Source organism: Herpailurus yagouaroundi, unplaced genomic scaffold (assembly GCF_014898765.1).
Source record: "Herpailurus yagouaroundi ecotype Mexico unplaced genomic scaffold, PumYag 180, whole genome shotgun sequence".
NCBI lineage: Eukaryota > Metazoa > Chordata > Mammalia > Carnivora > Felidae > Herpailurus > Herpailurus yagouaroundi.
Genome location: NW_024412411.1, coordinates 820,624 through 838,520, shown reverse-complemented (window position 1 = coordinate 838,520; position 17,897 = coordinate 820,624). Strand labels below are relative to the sequence as shown.

At 40.3% G+C, this 17,897-nt stretch overlaps 2 protein-coding genes across 2 annotated transcripts; both read right to left on the bottom strand.

The window, feature by feature from the left end:
- Positions 1–116: 116 nt before the first annotated feature.
- On the bottom strand, positions 117–17,521 carry OR51E2 (olfactory receptor family 51 subfamily E member 2). The gene is made up of 2 exons (XM_040489132.1): positions 17,296–17,521; positions 117–1,246 (listed from the first exon to the last, which is right to left on the bottom strand). Exon 2 carries the CDS (start codon positions 1,186–1,188, stop codon positions 226–228), a length of 963 nt encoding a protein of 320 aa, XP_040345066.1. The 5' UTR covers positions 1,189–1,246; positions 17,296–17,521; the 3' UTR covers positions 117–225.
- Positions 9,477–10,777, bottom strand: OR51C1 (olfactory receptor family 51 subfamily C member 1). The gene is given in 1 exon segment (XM_040489136.1): positions 9,477–10,777. A coding segment is annotated over 1 exon segment (951 nt). The 3' UTR covers positions 9,477–9,826.
- Positions 17,522–17,897: the final 376 nt, after the last annotated feature.

Here is a 17,897-nt window from a genome sequence, read left to right as displayed (position 1 = left end):
TTCTTGCTACATATTGCCAATTATACCATCAGCTGTGATGCTCAAGAATTTATATCCCAAAATTGTGAATTTTAATTAATAAAAACTAATTTCCTATGAAAGGTAATCATGGTAGCCTCATTTGGAGGCCACAGCAGGAAAAATCATTAAATAGGCAACTAGAAATAAGCTAGTATTAGGAAATCATTATGTCAAGCCACTAAGGATAAGGAAAAGTGGTAAAGATCACCTGCTTCCCACAGCCTGAGGGTCCTTGTCACAGCTGATCTTGAACATAGCTAGCATCCGAGTTCTGATCTTTTTGGTCTTGGCACCATAGATGATGGGATTGATCACAGGAGGCAGAAGTAGATAGACATCACCCATAAGAACATGCACGATGGGGTCAAGGCCTTTTCCGAAACGGTGAACCACTGAGAGTCCAATGAGAGGAACATAGAAGGCTAAAACCACACCGATGTGTGACACACAGGTTCCAAAAGCCTTGGCCCGCTCTGACTTGGAAGGCAGTTGTAGAACTGTTCGTATAATCAGAAAATAGGACAAGGAGATGAAGAGGACGTCCACGCCCATAACCAGCAGAATGGCAGTAAGACCATAGACCTCATTGGGCAATGTGTCTGCATAGGCCAACTTCATCATATCCTGGTGCACGCAATAGGAGTGTGAGAGCACATTGGAGTGGCAGAAGGCCAGCCGCTTGATGAGCAGAGGCAGTGGGATAAAGAAGAGGGATCCACGGACCACGGCCACCATGCCAATCTGGGCTGTTACTGTATTGTTGAGCACTGCTGCGTGGCGTAGTGGGTGACAGATGGCTATATAACGGTCAAAGGCCATGGCCAGCAGGATGGTGGACTCAATAGCTGAGAGGGCATGAATAAAAAACATCTGGGCAATGCAGGCATCATAGGTAATCTCCCGGGAATCAAACCAGAAGAGGGCGAGGATCTTGGGCATGGTGGATGTGGACAATGCCAGGTCAATGGCTGCCAACATGCAGAGAAAGAGGTACATGGGAGCATGCAGGCTGCGCTCCGTCCTTACGATGAACACCACGATGCAGTTTCCAAACACTGCTACAGCATACATTGAAAGCAGGGGGAAGCCGATCCAGAAATGGGCTTCTTCTAATCCGGGGATACCAATGAGTACAAAGGTGGTATGTGTGAAATTGCAGGAACTCATAGCTGGCACCGAGTAGGGGGCACTGGAGAGGGTGAGGTCACACTGGCAGCCAGCTAGCCTGCTAGGACATGGAGCACAATCAGAGAGACCAGCCCTGGAATCCTGGAAACTGAATGTTTCTCAGCTCTCCCTCTCCTACTGTTTCCTCCCACTCTTCCAAGCCATTTACACTCTTTCATAAGTTCTAAAGTCCTCTTCCAAAGGGAAAATGGTAGTTAAAATTCATTTATCAGGGAGCCTGGGTGGCTCAGTTGGTTGAGTGTTTGACTTTGGCTCAGGTCATGATCTCACAGTTGGTGATTTCGAATCCCACATCAGGCTCACTGTTGTCAGTGGAGAGTCCGCTTTTGATCCTCTGTTTCCCTTTCTCTCTGTCCCTGTCCTATTCGTGCTTTCTCTCTCAAAAATAAATAAACATAAAAAAATTCATTTATCAGTTACTATTCGCAAGGTCCGTTTACATTTTTTAAAGGGAACCTGGGGAGAACAATGCTTATCCCAAAATGTATCCTTTCCAAATTCCTTCAGACTCCTGGCCCACACCTTCATTGTCTGGATACTGGGTGGTCCTTTTCTCAGATAAGTGTTAACAGATACCCTATTGGGAACCCCTTTACAGGTGTGTTCTCCTTCCCTTCCTTTCCTTCAATTGTTCATTCATTTTATAAGCATCTACTTATATGATCTACTATGTACAAGGCAATTTTCTAGATGCTCATGACACAGAGATAAAAGACATATCTTTTGCCCTTCAGATGCCTTGTCTATGGTGGAAGATAGACAAGTAACAAAATTATTAGAATTTTGGGATAAGTGTTAGCATAAAGTGTGCATTTAATGCATGGGAGGGGAAGAGAAATGATCCTTTTGTTTTTAAACATTAAGTAGGAATTAGAGAAGGGATTAATGGGTATACCAAGACAATGGGGATAGGTTTTGGGTTTTTTTTTTTTGCTTCAGATTTCCAGGATTTTAGGTCCCTAGGTCTAAGGCCAGCAAGGGAAGAAAGAAACACAAAAACAGGAATTTTCTAAAAATGAAAAAAAAAAAAAACAACACTAAGGAAAAGAGGCCCACAAGTCAATCTATTGAGGAAAATAAGGAAACTCCTTTGGGAGTAGTTCCCTCCACTGACTTATCTGGGGATGAAGGTCCTGGCTTCCAGCAGATGAGGGTATGTGGCCTCCAACAGATCCTAGCTGCCTGGCATTGTCCCTTGTGAAGGCTCTTCTCTCTATTCCTGGCTGATGTGTATCTCCACATAAGACAGCTGCCTCCAAGGCCATATTCCTTACCCCAAGGAGATCTTAGGTTGAGTCCTAACCCTTCTAGAGCTTTGTCTTTTTTGAAACCTCTGCCAACAAGTCATTCATATTAGGGGAAACTTTTTGCTTTTGGAAGCCCTGTCCTGCCCCCCACTGGCTCTGCCCCTGCCCTCCCACCCACATACCTGGGCTTTGACCTCATCAAACACTTTCCCTTGCTAGGCTCCCTAGGTGCCCTGGTTTTTAGAGCTAATTGTTTCTAAAAAGCCAAAGACTTGGCTTCAAGTCTTGGCCCTTATTTCACTTAGGGCCTCTGAATTTTGGGAAACTCTGCAGGTGTCTTCATCAGTGATAGTTAGGTAAACCTGTTCATTTTCTCAGGATTCTTCTTCACTCCTAATCTGAGTCCTTACTGCAACTGGGAGTCTCTCTTTTATTTGGCTTTAAGGGGGAGGGTTTGGAGACCAGCAGTCTTAAAATATTGTGTGATAAAATGGGAACTAAAAGATGTGACTTGTATTATCCTCATTGTGGATAAGCAAGGGAGAACAAATTCAAGTCAAAGGTCACAAAATTCTCAAGTCAAAGATCACAAATTCATACCTCTGACCACTATTTTCTCTTCTCCCTATCCTCAGATCTTATGCAAAGACATAATAGCTACTCTCCTTGGCAAATATGAAATCCTAAACTTAGCCCCAAGCCTCTGTCAGAGAATGAAAAGACCTTTTCATAGACAGATAATTGCATCCTTCAATGAGATGAAAGATAGCTTATGTCTTGTATCCATCCAGTCATCTATGTATCTATCATAGGTAGCTTGGGGTGGGAGATTCAGAAATCGAAACAAGTCAGGCTGAAAAGTATGGGTAATGCTAAGGAAACTTCCCTGGAGGGAGGCCAGCTCATTGGACCTTGGTTTCCAAGAGAAATGGGGCCCCAAATGAAGGAAAAGTCATGGAGGGGGAGTAGGGGGAACACAGTAATTTATTTCCCCTTTCCCAAAACCTCTTGCACATGTTACTATGTGAGTACCCACAGATATAAGGGTCTCTGTTGGCCACAGAGTTGGATCCTTTCCTGACTCCTCTTTCCGCAGGGCATCTTTTCTGCTTTGCTGGTAACAGTCTAAGACTTTGAACCATTATCTTGTCTCCCCAGTTACCTATCCCAGAAGACCTCATGTCTCTCTCCCATGTTGTCTGGCCTTCTGCCTAAAGTGACCTCTGTCTAGGACCAATTTCAGCTTCTCTTTGGGTCTGAATGTGGCTGTTGCATTCACTCTTACTTGCCTTTCTGGACTGTCAGCCAGTGCTCTGGGACATTTCTTCTCGGCCCATGAAGATGTGGGTTGGACAAAGGGGCTTTCCCCTCCTTCCATGAGACAGTTATGGTGTCCTCAAGGTCTCTTAGGATGGCAGGAATTTTGGCTTCCTGACCCCAGGCGAGAGTGCACTCGCTTGAAAACCATGCAGTCCTACTGAGAGAGAGCGCAGCTGGAGCTGGCTCTCCCTTTCACAGGCCTATTTATAGCACTGCCTAGGAGGCCCATGGGGACAGACTGTGGGAGTATGAACTGAGGCCCCTGGGGCTTAGCAGGCAGGGGACAGTATCTCCATGTCCATGTGGGTGTCACAGGATCTCAGGACCCACATAGGAGTGAAAACATATGGTACCTGTCTTTCTCTGTATGACTTATTTCACTTAGCATAACATTCTACAGTTCCATCCCACTGTTTTAGGTGTGTGTATGAGGGGAGGTGATCACAAGAGGGCACTGACTCTTCCGTCACTCCCACAGTTACACATACAGGGCTTTAGACAATCTATCCACACTCTTCCAAATAACTCACATTTCCCCAGTTAGCAACAGAGGTTAGAGCGTTTCCTCATTAATCACTTTGCTAGACGTGACAGGCAATATGGATCTATAGTTATGTCCTTGGGCTCTAGGAGTTCACATCCTGTTTAAAAGCCAAGATGGGTACACAAAACCAGTAATTTCCATAAGTCAAAATAAGGGCGTGTACTTCTTCAGATTTTCATTCCCAGCTTTTCTTTCAGTTGATGAAATAGACCTTGAAGTAGGGAAGCCACTCTATTGCACCTGTGTTAGGTGCACACATAAGGCATGGATGAGATAAAGGCTCTTTGCCTTGGTTGCAGAGTTATTCGTGATAATACTGGTTGGAGAACTAGGTGTGCTGATTCTTTATTCACTCACATTTAATGAATATTTATCAGGGGTCTACAATGTAATAAGAAATACAAAATTCTTTTTTAAAAGTCCACCCTCATGAATTATACATCCTGGTAAGAGGGACACATGGTACAAGGTTATTATGTGAAACTAAATAGTTTCTTCTTATGACTACCTAAAGAGAAAAAAAAAGTGAAGAAGAGAATAGGTAAATATTAGGGTGGAAAGTTGAAATTTAAAAAAAAAATTAACATTTATTTATTTTTGAGGGACAAAGAGAGACAGAGCATGAGCATGGGAGGGGCAGAGAGAGAGAGGGAGACACAGATCTGAAGCAGGCTTCAGGCTCTGAGCTGTCAGCCCAGAGCTCGATATGGGGCTCGAACTCATGGACCACAAGATCATGACCTGAGCAAAAGTCCGATGCTTAACCGACTGAGCCACCCAGGTGCCCCTGAAAGTTGAAAAAACTGTTTGAGAACAGTTTCTTCATAAAGAGGGTGAAGGGATGCACAAAAAGGCACTGAGCTCCTGGACCACTAGACCACCAGGAATGAAAGTTGAAATTTTAAATGAAGTTGTTGGGGGAATATCTCACAAAATGGAGACATTTGAGGAGAAGCCTGGAGACAGTGAGAAATATATCCATGGAGATCTCTGAGGAAGGTTATCTGAGGAAGAAGAACAGAAGCTACAAAGCTGAGAGGGGAGTGTATCTGGGAGTTTAGAATAACAAGGAGGCCAGTGTGTCTGAGCAGAGAGAACAAAGAGGAGAGCAATAGGGAGATAGGATCAGATAATAGGGAATTGGATCATATAGGACTTTATAGGACTTTTTATAGGACAGTTAAGGATTTTTACTTATAGTATGAATTCAGGTAGCTACAATAGCAGCTATGTGTATACTACTCACCTCAGCTTTCAGGAACTTTTCTAATTCATTATGAGCTTGTCTACCTTGGTCAGAGGTGACATTTGCTCTTCAAATCACCTATTCCCAAATTGTCCAAATTACCCACTTCCTAGTGATAAAAGCTTCCAAGTTTCCAGGATTGTTGGATAGTGGGTCTGTCCATAGGTTAGTGTGTATGTAGGGGGTGATGAGGTAGGGGAGAAATATCTGTAGAAGTACTATGATCATCTTGGCTATCTGGTTTTTTAGACTGACGTTCCTTCTTACTCTGATTTTTAGGACTCTGTGTACCTCATCATTCTTCTCTAAGTTTCCCTTCCTCTTCCCCCACAAACAAATAAATATCAAGTCTGTAAATGTACATCATCTGAACTTTTTCACTTCTTTCCAACAGTGAATGAATGAGTCATAGTCCCTGGTCATAGGAAGTGGGCACAGAATCTGTGGTGAGGAAGTAGTTACAGTAGGGTCTGAAAAGGGATGTCCTGAGAAAGAGGCACAAAGTTCTGCAGAAGCACCTGGAAAGGACACCAGATGGACTTGAGAAGTCAGGAAATGCCTTTGAGATTAAGTCACTTCTATTCTAAGTCAGGAGAAGGGAGATAGTGAGGGTGCTACAGAGGGAGGTAACAGCTTGTGCAAAGGGTTGTAAGTGACCCAGAGCAATCACGGGTAAGAAATGCAAGTGGTTTGTAGTGCCTGCAGCCCTGAACAGAGGGCAGGTGATGAGGCTTGAGACCTAAATAGAGCCAGGTCATCCAGGGTTGTTATTATTTTATTATGTGGCAGACCCTAGTTTGGGGTCTGGAAGACAGCATGAATGAAACAAAGTTCTTATTCTCAAAGATTTTACCTTGTAATGGGGAAACTAGAGAATAAATAACTATTTTGGTGGGGGAGAGGAATACCAGGGACTAAAAACAAAATAGGTAATGAAGAGAGTGAATGCAGACAGGAATTGCGTGAGTGTTGTTGTTGTTATTTTTAATGTCAAGGGCCCTGTAGTAAGGTAACACTTAGAGACCTGCATGAGTTGAGGCAGTAAGCCATGAGGGTGTTTGGGGAAGAACATTCCAAGTAGGGAGGACAGAAAGTGAGAAGTTCGATGTTGAAGTATGGTTGGTGGGTTTAAGGAAATATTTGGAGGCTAGTGCGGGTATAGTAGAATGAATAAAGGGGAGAGTAGTAGGAGATGAAATTGGGATGGTACAGGGTAGTTAAATCATATAGATCCTCATGAGATATTATAATGACTGTGAATTTTCCCTGGATAAGACACTGGGATATGTTGAACAGAGGAAGTGGTATGATCTTTTTTATGTATTAAAATAATCACTCTAGGGGTGCCTGGGTAGCTCAGTCAGTTGAGTGCCTGACTCTTGATTTTGGCTCAGGTCATGATCCCAGGGTTGTGAGATTGAGCCCTGTGCTGGGCCCCACACTGAGTGTGGAGCCTGCTTGGGGTTCTCTCTCTCTCTCTCTCTCTCTCTCTCTCTCTCTCTCTCTGTGTCCCCCTCCCCTGCTTATGCATTCTCTCTCTCTAAAATTAAAAATAAAAATCACTCTAGGGGCACCTGGGTGGCTCAGTCGGTTGGGCGTCCAACTTCAGCTCAGGTCATGATCTCACAGTCTATGAGTTCGAGCCCTGCGTTGGGCTCTGTGCTGATAGCTCAGAGCCTGGAGCCTGCTTCAGATTCTGTGTCTCCTTCTCTCTGCTCCTCCCCTGCTCGTGCTCTGTCTCTTTCTGTCTCAAAAATAAATAAAAACATTAAAAAAAAAAAGGAAAAATCTAACTACCATGGGTAAAATAGATAGTAAAGCAAAAGTGGTGGGGTGCCTGGGTGGCACAGTTGGTTAGGCATCTGACTCTTGATTTTGGCTCAGGTCATGATCTCACTGTAAATTCAAACCCTAAGTCAGGCTCTGTGCTGACAGTGTGGAGCCTGCTTGGGATTCTTTGTCTCCCTCTCTCTCTGCCCCTCCTCTGCTGTCTCTCTCAAAAGTAAATAAATAAACATTTTTTTCAAAAAAGCAAAAGTGCTGAAGAAAGATCTACCAGGAGACTATTATATTTCAGGTCCAGGATAATGTTGGCTTGGAACATGGTGGTAGCATCAGAGGTGGTTTAAAGAAGCTAGATTCCAGATATCCATATGTGGAATATCTGAAAGAAAGAGTCATCAGCATTTGCTGATAGTTTGGATGTGGAGTGGGAAAGACTGACAGGTGTCAGAAATAGCTCCAAGAGTTCTATATCAGCAACATGAAAAATAGAATTTCTCAGTTAGGGAAGATGTGGTTATGTGAATATTAGGATATGGTTTGGGGCATGATAATCTGAGATGACTGTTAAACATTTTAGTAGGAGTACTGATATATAGCATATGAGTCTGGACTATAAATATTAGTTTGGGATTTGCCAGCATGTTGATGGTATTTAAAGCCATTATGCTAGATGAGATAACCAAAAATGGGAATATAACAGAGAAAATCAGGTCTGAGAACAAAATCCTGGAACTTTCCAGCATACAAAGATCAGGGAAGTGAAGACCAGCAATAATTGAGACTGAAAATGTTATTGTCAAACATACTGAGAATTTTCACACCATCCTTTTTATTATAGTACTGTTGTCACCTAATAAACTTCCTGTAGATATGACGGACTACTCCTTCCTTGCTGGAACTGATACCACCTTAAGGGGCCAACTTTACCAAGTGATATCAATGTGTCATTGAAACATGTGCTGTAAATATTTGAGAATTAATGGACATACCCAGGTTGGAAAAAATAATTAACTTGTTGGATTAAGCCTCTATGTTAAGCATATGGCCACAAATTGAACATTTCCAAGTAAATGATACAAAGTGAAATTCATTTGCAGTTGTTAGTCATTTTTCAGTTTCTGCTGGGGCAGAAAGTTGGTGGAAAGCAAAGAGAAATTCTGGAATATGTTTAGTTGGGAAAGAACAATCGGGTAGAAATACATTTGTACTTTTCAGGTTAGAAAATTCTATTTTGGGGTTTTTCTCCATAATGTGGTTGAAAATTTCTAAAGGATAGAGTTGTGGGTTTTTTTGTTTGTTATTTGTCTGTTTGTTTGTTTTGCTTCTTTTTTTTTTTAATTTTTTTCAACGTTTATTTATTTTTGGGACAGAGAGAGACAGAGCATGAACGGGGAAGGGGCAGAGAGAGAGGGAGACACAGAATCGGAAACAGGCTCCAGGCTCTGAGCCATCAGCCCAGAGCCCAACGCGGGTCTTGAACTCCCGGACTGCGAGATTGTGACCTGGCTGAAGTCGGACGCTTAACCGACTGTGCCACCCAGGCGCCCCTGTTTTGCTTCTTTATGTCACCCAAATACAAATTACATGGATATATATCTATATCTATATCTATATCTATATCTATATCTATATCTATATAATCATATGTATGTGTATATATAATTATATATGTATTATATTATTATAGGTAAAAATATAGTTGAAGTTAGGAGTGTTGGGGATCCTGGAGTCAGTTTGCATGCATGTGAAGTATGCTGTGTTATTTATGAGATGTTTAAGCAAGTAACTTAACATTTTTGTGCCTCAGTTTTTTCATTGATCAAAGAAATAACTACCTTATAATATTGTTTTAGATGTGTTAATAAATGTAAAAAAACACTAAGAACCATGACTAGTCAAAAGAAATAATGTTAGTAAAAATTATTTTTTTTAAGTTTATTAGAGAGAGAGAGTGTGTGTGGGGGGAGAGAGAGAGAGAGAGAGGGAGAGAAAGAGTCACAAGCAGGCTGTGCACTGTCAGTACAGAGCCTGATGTGGGGCTTGAACTCAGTAATTGCAAGATCATGACCTGAGCTGAAAGCAAGAGTCAATTGCTTAACTGACTGAGCCACCCAGGCGCCCCTGTTAGTAAAAATTATTATTACAGTTAAGAAAATACTACCTATTTCTCATAAAGGAGTGGCTTTCTCATAATGTGTCATTCTAACTGCTATAAAGAGGACCAAGTAAGAAGATATAGTCTGTTGGCAGGATAAACAGTTTAGAACAAACAGTGGTGGGTGGGAGAAATTCTAGACTTAGGACTTTACACCATTCATCCCTTCTATCTTCAAGTCTCTGTCTCCTCATCTGTAAAATAAAGGGTCAAGGTAGCTGATGTTTTACATATATTCCAGATTTAATTTTAAATTTTTGTTTCATGATCACAAGTTTTGTTTTTAAAATCATAACGTAGACCACTAGAATTCTATGATTCTATGTATCTTTGGAATGGAGAATTTTTATCATAGCTCTGTGTATCTGTTTGGTCTTCACACTATAGATGAAGGAGTTCATTACAGGAGGGATCAGGAGGTAGGTGTTAGCAATCATTGTATGAACATAGGCTGGGGCTCATTTCCCAAATCTGTGAACAAAGGACAGACTGATCAATGGAAAATAGAAAATAGCAACAGTCCCAATATGGGAAATACATGTGCTGAAGGCTTTCTTCCTCTCTTCTGGGGATGCAATGCTGAGGACAGTCTTAATAATCAAAATGTAAGAAAGGAGGATGAGGATTGAGTCAACACCAACAGTAGAGATCATGGTAGTCAGCCCAACTGCATTGTTGATCCTAGTGTCTGTGCACGAGAGCTTCATTACATCAGGGTGGAAGCAGTAGGAGTAGGAGTGGTGGCGCACATGGCTGTGGCAGAAGGACAGTCTTTTAAGAAGTGCTACCATTGGTGTTAGCATTAGTGTCCCCCTGATGACAGTTGCCACTCCACTTTGAGCTATTCTGGAATCAGTTAAAATGGTGGCATACCTGAGTGGATTAGAGATGGCCACAAAATGATCAAAGGTCATGGCCAACAACACTGAAGATTCCATGACAGTGAAGAGTTTAATATAGAACATCTGTGACAAGAAGGCATTAAAGCTGATCTCCCTGGCATCAAACCAGAATATACCCAACATGGTGACCAGGGTAGATATGGACAGGCCGAGGTCAGTGGTGGACAGCATGGAGAGGAAATCATACATGGGTTCGTGGAGGCTGGGCTGAGTGACAATGGCAAAGAGAATCAGGCTATTTCCTGAGAGGGCGGTTATGTAGAGAAAGCAGAAAGGAATGGAGATCCAGGTGTGGAAGACTTCCAGCCCAGGAACACCAGTTAGCAGGAAAGTGATGGACGTAGATGTGATATTCTGGAAGTTTGACATGCTGGATTAAAAATACAGAGTTCTGGGGCACCTGGGTGGCGCAGTCGGTTAAGCGTCCGACTTCAGCCAGGTCACGATCTCGTGGTCCGTGAGTTCGAGCCCCGCGTCAGGCTCTGGGCTGATGGCTCAGAGCCTGGAGCCTGTTTCCGATTCTGTGTCTCCCTCTCTCTGTGCCCCTCCCCCGTTCATGCTCTGTCTTTCTCTGTCCCAAAAATAAATAAACGTTGAAAAAAAAATTAAAAAAAAATAAAAATACAGAGTTCCAAGATGAAACTCTGAAACAACAACTATATTTTTTGTATTAATCTAATTATAAATAATGTTATCAAAAACAAACCAAAGATGAATATTTATATACTATGTAAAAGTGAATTACTCACTTAAATTGATAAAGGAATTGTAAGATTTCAACTTCTGTAGTAGGTATCATTCTTGTATGTGTCCCAGACCATCATTTTTCTGTCCTGGGACCCTTTGTTGGTAGTTATGTTTATACTATGTGACCTTTTCCCTCACTTGTCTAGCCAGAGATGACTAGACTAAGTGAAGACACCCTACTAAACATAGGTCAATAATATTTCATCCTGGGGCGCCTGGGTGGCGCAGTCGGTTAAGCATCCGACTTCAGCCAGGTCACGATCTCGCGGTCCGTGAGTTCGAGCCCCGCATCAGGCTCTGGGCTGATGGCTCAGAGCCTGGAGCCTGTTTCCGATTCTGTGTCTCCCTCTCTCTCTGCTCCTCCCCCGTTCATGCTCTGTCTCTCTCTGTCCCAAAAATAAATAAACGTTGAAAAAAAAATTTTTTTTTAAAAAATAATATTTCATCCTTTCTGGACTTCCAAATGTGATAAAGAGGTAGCAGTTTAGTTTTTCTGTGTAGTTGGCACCAGAGAAAAATAGACTGGGACTGTTGGAACAACGATAGTACATCAGCCTTAAGTATAGGAGACAGATAAGCTTACAATTTGGGAAGCCAGAAAATATTGAGAAAGAGATGGTTATGATATAAAGCAACACATATGAAATAATAATAAATGGCTTAGGCACTGGGTGCAGTCATGTGCAGATATCTATGGTATCTAATCTTTAAATTGACACTTGCAGTATAACATCTGGTGTTTCATTTGGGTAATGGAGTTAGAACACAGATCTACCACCATAGAGACAGAGGCCTCTGCCCCCCATATGGTATAGCATGCTGCCTTATTCAAATATATTCCTCTCTTCAATCTGCCTGAAGACTAGCTGTTTTACATTCTGTTAAGACATACTTCTCAGGAGATATTTAATAGAATTTTACTATTTTGCTTTGGAAGAAAAGATATTAACTTTACTGTGAACATTGCATTTCTTTTTTCATTGAGTACAGAATTGCAGGCTAGTCAGATGGGCATGTATGAGTTGGAAGAGGGGGTCTTGGGAAAACAGACATTAGGGCTATGACTGGAGAGGGTTCAGTCAGTAAGGTAACTGGTTGTCAGGGGAACCTAAGTGTTTCCCAACCACTCAAGTTCACCCAGATAAAGTGCCTCAAGGATTCCCTAAAGAAATCTTAGTTTTAAAAATTGGGAACTTTTTAAAATTGAGATCAATGAAAAATTAGAGGAAAAAGAAATGCTAAGTTACATGAATTGACCCAAAGAGTGAACTATAACTTTAGACTACAGTTTAGAGTCATGAGAATATCCTCAGGGAACCAATGAAATCACTGTCAGAAATGTATTATACAACCTCTTAATAGAAATAAAAGTTGACAGAAAGGGAATATTCATTAAGAAAGGGAGCATTTTCTTTTTGACACTGCTTCCAATGACTGTTTATTGAGTGTCATGATACAACCAACATTACACAGAAATGAATTGGATACAGATTTGTTCAACTGGCATGCATTTCAGTTAATTGTGAAATTTTGAAAGTTAACAAGTTTACCAAATTTGTGGTTTAACAAATTCTATTAGCACTTTTTGTAAACACATTGATTTCTGAAAAACATTCTTAGTAACTCTATTTAGCTTTTAAAAAATATATATTGATCAGAATGGCAATCTAAAAATCTACTTGTTAAATTAATAGTACTTGTGATGATTTTATTTTAAATTATTATTATTATTATTATTATTATCTCATTTTCCACAAGTCCTTGACCTGTGTATTTACCATTAATTTCCAGAACGCAGGTCTCAGTTTTTGACATTAGCAACTTCCTGGGGTCCATGGGAGCTAGAGTAATTATGAAAAAGGGAACAGTTCAATTGTGTATAAAAGGTTTGGGGTATCTTGAGAAGGCTTCTCAGGAAAATAAGTGATTGAAAGATTGCTATGCTTTCTGTAAGTAGAAAGGAAGTGTTCAATCAAAGCTTTTAGAATGGTATATGTGGAAGTGTTGAGCCAGAATGAATCTATAATATCTCTTCCTTTGCTCATGACTTATACTCTCAGGGACATTAACTGAGCACCTACTTTATGCATAGTGTAGTGTTAGAAACCAACAAAATCTCTCTTAAAGAATTTAAAATCAAGTGAGGGAGAAATAATAGCACTGTTGATAAATAACTTCACCATCTAGTGTATAGTGGTGAATAACAAAGAGGGTTATGGAGGTGCAGAACACCTCCATATGTGTCACTCAAGTCTGGCTATTATGAAGACTTTTACGATGATTATTACTATGACATGCAATGTTTGAGTTGTAACTTTTGTTATTGAGTTCCAGGAAATTTTATAAGAGATCTTTTTTTTTTTTAATTTTAAAATGTTTATTTATTTTTGAGAGAGGGAGAAAGACAGAGCGTGAGTGGGGGAGGGGCAGAGAAAGAGGGAGACACAGAATCCAAAGCAGGCTCCAGGCTCTGAGCTGTCAGCACAGAGCCCAGTGTGGGGCTCGAACTAACTGTGAGATCATGACCTGAGCTGAAGTCAGACACTCAACTGACTGAGCCACCCAGGCACTCCAAGAGTTCATTTTTAAAAATTGCTATCTGAATAATTTCTCTTTCTTCATTATTTCTCCATGGCTCACTTTACATTATTTTATTAATTCAAACAATTTATTCATTGAACATTTTTGTTCTTCTTGTCAGTTTTTCCCCTTCCCTTTCTTGTTGAGTGATTAGAATAAGAACATAAAGTATAGGCTGAACTAATCTGAGCTGAGTCTGGCAGAGGGAAGAGAACTCCCTCAAATTCCTTCCTTTCCGTTGCTCTACAGCTGGTCTTCCTGTACCCTCTCCTCATCCATGCTGGGTGTAGACATAGAAGATTCCTTATTCCTTTTCATAGCCAACAACTCCATTTAAGCTCTTGATCAACCATCATCAACACTTAGTTCATTATAGTATCAAACTGGGAGCTCACTGGGTATTGTTTTAGCACTAAGGATATGAAGCAAGAAAAATAAAAGAGGTTTAGTGCCTGAGAAAACCAGAGAGGTTGTCAACACCTCATCTTCTTAAGGCTGAAAACTTTATCTTTAATAAGAGCCCAGTGACTCCTGTGAAAAAGAAAACTTACCAGTCTTGAACACGTACTACATGCGAGGCACTGTAGTAGGCACACTGCATAATAGGAGGAGTCAAAGAAATACCACTAGCTGTAGAGTACACAGGATAAGGTATTTCTAAGTGATAAGACAGAATAGTGTGGAGTGACAGATTCTGAGTGTGCGTATACATGAATGTGTCTGTGTGTGTCAAGAGGAATTTATTCCAAGAACTCTTAACCAAGAAGATGAATTATAATTGTGTGAAGTTTTGATGGATGAATGTAAGTTTATAAGGATGAAGATGAGGAAAAGGGTGTTCTTGACATAGATAACAACATGAACAGAAACTGAATGAAATAATAGCACAGAAAGTTTGTTGGACAACTACAAGAAAATTAAAATTCTGGAGACGTAAAAATGATCTGGGTGACATGGGAGGTAAGCTAGAGAAATTCACAGGCCAGGACATGAATATCTTGCATTCCACAGAAAGGAGAAGGAACTTCTCCTTAGTTGCAGAGCACCAAGAGCTAGGCATTTCCAAATATTTTATGAATAAGTAAATCATTCTTCATTTCTTCTCCCTTAACTCCAAGAAAATTCCTTTCCTTCTTTAGTATCTTCAATAGTACCAGTGGCTCCTTTTATGCAGCTTCACTTCAATACTCAACTTATACCCCAAACCATTAATGAAAACTTCCCACACATTTATATAGATAATTTTCAACACATTCAATTCAACTAAAATATATTGACCATCTTTCACAGTTGGCCACTGTGCTTTGCTAGTAAGTGAAATAAAACACAAACCTTGTTTCTCCCTCAAGTTACTGCCTTACCTTTTGCAATGACAAAAATGTTCTTTGAAGGACCATCTGCCTGGCTTTATTTTTCCTTCACCTTCAGTGACAATCTGGGTTCTTTTTCCAGTGACTCAGGAAATTCTCCAACTTATGTCACCAATGGCTTTCTAAATATCAGGTCCAAATGTTTATTTTCAGATTTGTTTTCCTCTCCCTCATCTCAAATTTTCACAGTTTTTGGCAACTTTTCTTTGAAATCCTCCTTCATTAGCTTCAATGATAGTAATTCTGTAGGTTTTTTAAAAATCTGTTTATCAAACAGTGGTTTTGTTCTTTGTCTTTTCAGTTGTTCTTTAGGAGTCTTTTTCTTTCAAGAAACCCCTGTTCTTTTCTTGCTGTCCAGTATTCTCTCTTTGGAATATCTTAGTTTTTCCCAAGGCTATAAATAGCACTTATATCTAGATGATGCGTAAATCTGAAATCTAATTATAGCTTTTCCTGAGTTCTACAGTTCAAAAGTTAACAGGATCTTTGAAGCCATGGTAAAATGTCTGGGCTGAAATTCGAAGGCAGTAATGAATCATGGAACTAGAGTGAGATGATCAAATAGGCGTTTTGGGAAAACTAACAGGCAGCAGTTTGGAGAACAAGTCCAAGCTCTCTGCTAAGTGCCAGTGAATAAAAGGTGAATAAACTACTTTATCTACCGTTGAGGCATACCCCACCCATTATCTCCCAGACACTTCCACCTCAATATGAGCCAAACAGAACTCATTCCTTTCCCCATTCCAAACCTGGTGCTCTCTCTTCTGCCTCATTTATCAGTAAATGACATCAAACTCGAACAAATAATCTAATCAGAGTTACTGCCTTCATACACACACACACACACACACACAAAATCTTCTCCCTCTCATCCCCTACGTGCAAATGTTTTTAAAATATTTATTGATTTTACTTCTAAAATGTCAAAAACTGGAGAATGAGGAGGTTTATGTTTGAAGGCTAAGTAATAGCAATGTGGTTTGTAGTGGGTACTTGAAGTTGCATTTCATTGTGCTTTTCTTAACTGGAAAACTTATCTGTTCATATCAAAGAATAAAGGGGGACTAATAGATATTATTAGGGAGAGGTACCAAAATTCCCCCAAACAACTCTTCATGCTGCCATCACCCTGGAATCTGTTTAATCCGTCCTCTCCAATCCATGTACAACCTTCCTTTTCACATGTGAGATATAAGCTAGAGTCTCTTAATTTTCCTGCCCTCTCAGATCACAGTGATGCTCTTCTTTCGTTTTAGTGTTGTGAGCTATAGCTTGTGGCTATGTCTTTAGCTGCTGAAACAGAGCATATAGCATTATCAGTATTGTCCAAGCCATTGCTCATGGCATCACTGTAGCATGTGACTGACCTGGGTTCAGATCCTTGCTTAAACATAACTACTTTTAAGACTCTTTATAGCAATAATAATAAAAAAAATTACTCATAACAGCAGCTACCATTTCTTAGAACTTATTTTGTGAATGTTGCAGAGCTAAGCACTTGAGAAACATTCTTTCAATGCTTACTACAACATCATTTGGCAAGTATTATTAAATTCACTTTGATTCCCTTTTCCTGATAACTGAGTATCAGAGGGGTTATGAAACATATTCAGAATTACACACAGCTAATGAATGTCAGACTTGGGGTTTTAAACCCAATTAAAAAAAAAACTTCAACACTCCTGCTCCCGAAAACTATTGTTTTGTGTACAAGTAGTATAAACTTTCTTTGATCCAGTTTCTCCATCTAGAAGGTAGACTGTATACAGTGCCTAATACTGTGCTTGGCATGCAGTAGGTGTTCAAAATTGGTATTTTTAAAAAATTTTTAGTAGGCATAATTGGGCTTAGAAATGACTTTTCAACTCCTGACAACCTCTTTGGTTTTCTCAAGCACCAAACCACTAACATAAACATATAAGCACTCTTATGATAAACATATAAGCACTCTAATAGAGCCATTTGCTTAACAAACCACAGGCTGTCCAACGTACGCTGGGCAGAACAAAATGCCTCTTCTTTGCAGGTTTCCTGAGAGTAAATAATTCTATAAATTCTACTGTCCATATCAGCCCACCATCTCACTATCTAATCTAATTCTGCACATTGTGAGGAAATTCTTCCTGTGGATAAAAAAGTTCAGCTTGCCTACAGTCAAACGTTTTCATCGAACAAAATGGTTTTACTTACAGAGTTTCTACAGCAGTTTTGCTGGTCTCTTTTAGGCTCAGAAAGCTGAGGAGGCTTTAGATTCCGGGGGAGGACCAAGTTTATGAGAAGACTTGTTCCAGCCTGGATAGAGACAGGACCAGAGCTGAAAGGTCTCTTCCTGGCAGTGGTGTCACTCACTGTGTCTCCAGGGTATGGTGGTTCCCAGAAGACTTCTTTTGCCTTATACAGTCTTTGTCTGTTCTATTATGCAATTACTTATTGTGACTATGTGCTTTTTAGGCTGATGTAATTTTTTTCCTTGTGCCCTTTTATTGAAGTGTTTTTTGTAGAAACAATTTTGAGATATAATTCACAGATCATAAAATTCGCCTGTTTAAAATGTACGAATTCAATAGTTCACAGTAAATTCACAGAGTTGTACCATAAGCATCATCATGGTCTAATTTTAGAAAATTATCATCACTGTAAGAAGAAATCCATGCCCATGGGCAGTCACTCTGAAGAGGATTCTAAAAAGTATACTAACTCACTAAAAGTCATCTCCTCTGGTGAGTGCAAATCACACTCCTCTCCATAACTTCTTAGCATCTATTGCTATTCATGGCAGTTCTGTTTCATAA